General features: G+C 31.5%; 1 protein-coding gene across 1 annotated transcript; it reads right to left on the reverse strand.

Annotated features, from left to right (window-relative positions):
* Window positions 1-5,234: 5,234 nt before the first annotated feature.
* On the reverse strand, window positions 5,235-6,539 carry LOC113850971 (CBL-interacting serine/threonine-protein kinase 14-like). The gene has a single exon (XM_027481476.1). It carries the CDS (start codon window positions 6,537-6,539, stop codon window positions 5,235-5,237), a length of 1,305 nt encoding a protein of 434 aa, XP_027337277.1.
* Window positions 6,540-7,411: the final 872 nt, after the last annotated feature.

The following is a 7,411-nucleotide window of genomic DNA, read 5'->3' on the forward strand; positions in this document are numbered from 1 at the left end:
TTAGATTCAACTCAATTTATTCCTATATAGAGTTCTTCAAGTTCGGGTTCACCAAAATATAAATTTTTCTCCTGATTTATTTGTAAGTGTTTTTAGTGTTGTTTATTGATTTATCCATTGACCACCAAAGTATCGTTGTTGTAGTCTAGAGTCAAAGTTCCTGAAACGATGGACGCTCCTTCACCATTGCAATAGTGCACGAGTACTCGTCGATTTTTGTGTTCGTTCAAGGCATACTTGCTTCAACGCTTGCATATATTTGAACTATTCTTATAATAGCTTTGATGTGTGTTTTATATGGTGGCTATTAGGGATGGCAATGGGTAGGGTACTACAGTACCCATCCCCATACCCACGTTTTAAAAAAATACCCGTACCCGACCCCATACCCGCGTGGGTATGAACATTAATCCTCGTACCCGTACCCTCTGGGTACCCGCATACCCGTCTTGTATCCATTACCCGCGCTTGTTTGAGAAAAAAATATTTATAAAGAAAAATATGTTTATATAACTTCACATAAGTAGCATAATAATACAAAAATTCAATATGTAGTTGCCGAATAAGGTACAAACATAGATAACAAACAAATATTCAAAGATCATAAACGTTAAATATATCTTAATATAATAATTTTCTAAACTAAAATTCTTAGAAACAATAAGCAAAACTAAACACACAAGTTATTTGTCAGTGATAATCTTATCTTGTGTGAGATTTGATTGATTGGTAATGTCAGAGCGACAACGAAATAGATCTGTACAATGGTTGTCCCTTCGTGTGGTATCATTTAGTAACTTCTTGTGACGGCATTGACAACTAATTCTAATGAATAACGTTTCATAGTTGTTAAGTTTTAGTAAGACATACATTGAGAATGAGAATAGAGTTAGAGTAGAGAAGTTCAATACTAACAACAGAAAGTGGATACATATTTTTTTTTTAACTTTTGAATTTGAAATTGTAAGAAAAATAATAGATTTAATTAAAATAATATAATATAATTAATATATATATATATATATATATTAATACTAGTATTTTTTAACTCATATACTATACGAAAGTATTTTATCAAAAATATAAATTTTTGAAAAATTATTTTAGTGAATTAAATATTTATAATATATATAAATTTTAAAAGAAAGAATTTGAATAAAAGATAAATAGTTACAATAAAATTTTATAATAAAGAAATATACGTGTATATTAAAAAAATTATACTTTTTTATCTGAAAAAAATTAATAAATAAAAATTAACAATAATTTTTTATATTTATATCTTTTCAAAAACTTCTTTGAATGTGAATAAATAGTAAGAATAATATTATTTAGATTCAATAGATTATAGTTGTGCTTGTAATAAATATGTTGCATAGAAAAATATTATTTTTAATTAAAATATAAAAAATAAAATTTAAATATTATTAATAAATAATAAGTTTACGGTAATAGTAGGTGATTGTAAAATTTATAAAATATTTATAATATATTTATTATTTATCATTCACTTTATGATTTAAACATCAATATGATTTTATTAACAAAAATATTTGTGTAAAAAATATTTTATGTGTCATATATAAATAATATTTTAAAAAAAGTCAATCTCATATTAACTATGTAATAATTAAATTGTGTTAGCCTAATGAAATGATATAAAATAATAAATAATTTTTTCTATTAAAAATATAAACCAAAATAAATTTTTTGGTTTACTTTATTATTAAATATATTTTTATATTAATCTTATATAACTTCACATAAGTAATATAATAATACAAAAATTCAATGCATAATTGTAGAATAAAGTTTAAGCATATATATATATATATATATATATATATATATATGCGGGTATGGGGCGGAGTGGGTACTTAGATACCCATACCTGCACCAATCCCCATTAAAATTTGCGGGTTTTTACCCATACCCATACTCGTACCCATATAACAGATAAATACCCTACCCATTATGGGTAAATTTTGCAGGTGCCCATCGGGTACTTTACCCATTGCCATCCCTAGTGGCTATCCTTAGCAGCAATAGTTATATGGGGATGTAACAGTGATAATTTGTGATAATCCACCTGTAATCATAATTATGGAGTAGCGCGGCTCTGCAATAACGACTTGGTACATCTCGATTCAATGTCGTGTTATGAATAACAGTCTAGAATGATAGAAATTGCAGTTCTAATCATATTTATCAATAGTGGTCATAGAGATTGAAAATTGTGCTGGAATGACACAATTTTACAACGACGATTCAGTAACGTCACGATTCAATGTGGCGCTGGAAATAACAGTCAGAAATAATAGAAATTACAGTTGTTACAGTTGCTATTTTTTTCTATGTGAAAATTCTAAATTTGTCTTTTATTTTTTTAACGTTGTAGACTTTCAAAGATCATGAGTCATGAGATTTTGTCTGAATTTTCTTCCTCCCTCTTGTAAGCCGTAGCTTTGCAACTCTCTTCTTAGCTCTCTTCTCATTTCATTTTTGTTCTTTATATTTTTATTGTTGGAGCGTGATATTTATCTTCAGTGAGACTTTTAACACAAAAAGTAAGTTCTTCGATTATTTTTTTTAATCTCTGATAAAGCTTTCAACATGATCCAAACTATTTTAAGTTATTTTTTTAAAAGTTAGCGAAATTTCTAAAGTTACTTAGACACTTTTCAATTATCTTTTATAATTTTTATGAATTACATATTTTTCATTGACTAAATATTTTTTCTATTTTTTTTAATTTTAATTTTTCTACTTTATTCTTTTTCAAATTTCAAAGATAAAAAAAAAAAAAAAAAGCAATGCTGCTCCTACTAATCAGTCACAACAGGAACCGCCTCTATTTCATCACGTGCATTAGACAGAGAATAAATTTTTTGACAATTTAAATTTTTTTATTCATGTGACTTTTGCCTTGTTAGTTAATGAATTTTATATTAAATATTGAATTAGTTTTATTTTTCTCTGCTTTATTTTTGCTGTGTGATACTGATGAATTAATATTTTTTTTTATTGAAATACGCAACCAAACAAAACCAAACCAGCAAAAGTTCGTTGTGGACAATTGTGAGTCCGAAGCAATAGTCCCACCCTCCTCGTCTCTTTGACATGGCTTACGTAGTTCTATGTGATAAATAATTAGAGATAGTTAATAACTTAAATATGTTTTCATTTTTATATTTTCGTGAGATTTTAGTTTTTTTTAATTTTTACTTTTAGGAATTTTTTTATTTTGAGTCTTTCCATCTCACTTTGTCTCATATCTCTTTTGTCATTATTTTTTTTGTAAAAATAGTAAAATTTGTTTAAATAAAAATTAAATTGAATGTTCAGAGTGATTGAAAGATAATTTAGATCCTCTTAGTTTATAAAGATAAATATATATTATTTATTTATTTAATGATGTCTAATCATAAAACGTTGTGCATGCATATGTACGTTACGTTGCATTTATCTGGCATTGCAACTTTTCGCTTCAAGCATCAATCTATCTACAAATTGAAACAGCTAGAGTTCTAATGATTCACTCTTCGTGAAAACTTGCGTCTAACAAAAGTTACTTTTGCAAGTTGCTTCTAAGAAAATTACAAGTTGAATATTATTATAACTTGCTGCTTTTATAAGTAACAATTCCGTCCTTCAGACATGATTCAATTAATGGATTATCAGAATCGTGCATGTGGATTCATTTCATAAGATATCATATATACTTGGTAAGCTTGTTCTTAGCTGTCTCATGTGATATGTTATCCCATTGTTGCAATGTTTGGACATATATAGCCCGCTGGCCACCTCAACAGCTAATATAAAATTATTAAATTTTATTTGGCTGCAAGTTTGGACAAAACAAGTTGAAGTTTAAAGTTTGGATTTTGATACTCATAAATTACAAAAGATAACTTCAAAAAAATATATCATTATGCAATTTGGTTTGATGGCAACTTTTGACTAAATCGTTTCATAGCAGAAAGAAGTCTTAGCTTTGGTAACTGTAATAATGTACTTTTTCAAACATGTTTGACTAATAATTTACATGAAAATACTTCAAGGCTTAGTTCGAAGGTTTAAAGAAAAAGAAGAAAATGTTTAAAGAATTAGAGAGATAAAAAGAAAAAAAAAGAAAATTAATATAAAATTTTAAAAATTTAAAAATATAGCATTAAGATGTTTTATAAATTCTCTTTTTTTTCAAAAAAAAAAAACTTCTAAACAATAATAGCTATTTTAAAAGTTTTTCTTTTTCATTTTTTTAAAATTAACTTTCAAATAAAGTTTTATAATTTTTGTACGATAAAAGTGATTTTTTTTGTCTTTTGAACAAAATTTAGTTTTAAGTGCTTTGATAAGTGTAAATGGACGTTTCAGTATCCGCCAAAGTATTTTCAAACAAGCATGAAATTATAAAATTAATTTAAATGATAATGTATAGTAAGAAAAATTAGGACAAAAAAACAAATATTCTGCTAAAAGACAAATAAAGATACCAACATTAAATAACTGTATACAAATAAACTTTTTTACAAAAGTAAAAAAGAAAATATATAAAATAATAATATAATAAAAAATAATATAACCAACACATATACACTGCACTTGATCCAAAAGTCCTTGGCTGTACTTTAAAGATAAGCGGAGTGTCAGTTTGATATGGTGTCGCTTTCCATATCTGCTAGTATTCCGTTTGGCTTTCTCTTGTATGCCAGATTCCTTTTTCATAACACTAAATAAGAAAACACGATAATATAAGAATTAGGTCTGTGTCTTATTATAAAGTTAGTGCCTAATCATCAAATTATGAATCATGAACAGTTAGTTAATTACATGAGGTGGGATAAAGGAAAGGCATAATAAAATAATAAATAGGATGCAATAATGGACCCATTCCTTTTAACCACCTTAATTATTGTTGTCACAATGTCACTATTGTGAATTCATTAATAATGGGATGTTGCATGCTTCCAAACTTGTGTTCCATATCAGGTAAAATCCTTAACCGCTTATCACTTACATACCAAATGAAATCAACATAGATAATTGAATTCTAACCTGTTTCTTATATATAAACAGTGAATTATTGCTTTGGAGATTGTAGCTTAGGTAAGTAATTAACAATTGACATGAATAATAACGACATAAAGTTCACTTAGAACAAGCTAAGTGGGTAATCATCAAAGCCAAATTTGGCCAATCATTTGAAGTCACCGGCAGACCCACACAACCGGTTATTGAGCCAATGCAAGAAGCCGTGGCCTCAATGCATCTTTCCAAAACCGTGTCCCACTTCCCTCTCTTCTTTCCCTTCTCTTCACCTCAACAATAACCACCTCATCCGTTAACCGGTAAACCCCGACCACAATCACGAAATTACCATCCAACCCCTCTATCCTCACTCCGCAACCGCTCTCTTCCTTTTTCACCGTTAATTTTTCCGACACCGCCACTTCCTCCACCGTTACCGTGACGCTCTCCGGCACTACCCTTGTAACAAACCGCTCCGTGGAATCCAAATATTCCGGGTCGGTAACCAAACCCGACATGTCAAACCCGGATGAGAAACTTATCAAGTGAAACGCGTTCAAACTTTTACTCACAGCCCGGTTCTCTTCCCATTCAAATTCCTTGGGCCGGGTCAACGTGTCATTATACCCGCCCCGATTAAACCACTGGTCTTGCATTATCTCATCTAACGATATTCTCGTCCCGGGATTCGTGTCTAACAACCTAGATACGAGATTTTGAAGATCAGGCGATATCCATCTCGGGAACCTGAACTGTCCTCTGTATATTTTTCTGTACAAAACCGTAATATTGTAATCATTGAAGGGCAAATATCCAGCGCTCAGCACGAACAAAACGACACCGCATGACCAGATATCCACCTTCGCACCATCGTAACCCTTTCTCGCGAGAATCTCAGGTGCCACGTAAGCAGGGGTCCCACAGACGGTGTGAAGCATTCCATCGACTGGGATCTGGCTTTTCAAAGCGCTTAACCCGAAATCCGAAACCTTGAGGTTCATGTTTTCGTCGACGAGGAGGTTGTCCAGTTTGAGGTCGCGGTGGTAAACGCCGCGGGAGTGGCAATATTTCACGGCGGCGATCAGTTGCCGGAAGTATCGCCGGCTGAGCTCCTCGGTCAGGCGTCCCTCGCCGGCGACTACGTCGTAGAGCTCTCCGCCGCCGGCGAACTCCATGACGAAGTATATCTTCGTCTTGGTGGCGAGGACCTCGTAGAGCTTCACGGTGTGCGGGTGGCGCAGCCTGCGCATGATAGCAACCTCGCGCTCGACGTGGGCCGCATAACCGTTTTTCTCTACCTTGCGCTTGCTAACGGCCTTCACCGCCACGCTCTGCGAAGTGTTGACGTTCCGCGCGTGGTACACCTTTGCGGACGCGCCAACGCCTAGTAACTTAAGCAGCTTGTATTTCCCGAATAAAACGACACCTGTTACTGCCTCGTCGTTTGGCAACGACGAGTCTTTCTCTATTCTTGTGTCTGTAACGGTGCCTTTTTTTGCTCCTTCCATGGCCTCAATTTACTCACTCGAGTTGGGGTTGAGAGAAACAGAAAGTAGAAAAGCAGTTAAACTAAAAAGGTAGTCATTGGAAATGGGAATTTGAGTTTGATATAATGAATGGGGAAATAAAACCGTGCAAGGGAAAGTGTTAGTTATGGTAAAGTTTGTTCGGTGGGTTTTGCAAATATAATGTCTTGCAAGGAACTTGTTTTGAGAAGAAGGAAGAAGAGAAGCAAGCGATGCGATGCAGTAGGGAATTATGGAAGTGGAGTGTGGTGTGGTACCATGGTATTGCCTATTTAAGGTTTAAAAATGACCCTGCTAATGGAGCTTAAAACATATAATACATTAGTTAATCACCATTCACCAACAATAATAATACTTTGAAGAGGATAACAAGTGCAATTAACTTGTCATTACAGTCTCGTGTAATTGATTTTTTCAATGAATTAATATTATAATTAAAAATGTAAACTTCAATATATAAAATCACTTTAATTTTTAAAAATAATAACATTTTATTAAATAACCTAACATACATTATATGGTAGTGATATATATTCATTCATAAAAAATACTTATATTTTCTGAGGTTAAATGTATACTCATTAATAGCGAAATTTTATATAAGGTTTTCCATAAGGAAATACTAGATATACGCACTATCTTATATATTACTTTTCTAGTTCATTCAATTTCTTAAACGTTAAATTACCTTTTACATGTATATCTCATCTTTCACAGTGTTTGGAGCAGCACCAATCTCCAAGCTCCAGCTTCATTTCCTTGAACAAATCAAGTAGGTATCAACCGTATAATAAAAATAATAATTGGAATGATATTTGCAAATTATATTAAATTAAATTCATTTATGGTTAAGG

This window comes from Abrus precatorius, unplaced genomic scaffold (assembly GCF_003935025.1).
Source record: "Abrus precatorius isolate BTA unplaced genomic scaffold, Abrus_2018 Scaffold9, whole genome shotgun sequence".
Lineage (NCBI taxonomy): Eukaryota > Viridiplantae > Streptophyta > Magnoliopsida > Fabales > Fabaceae > Abrus > Abrus precatorius.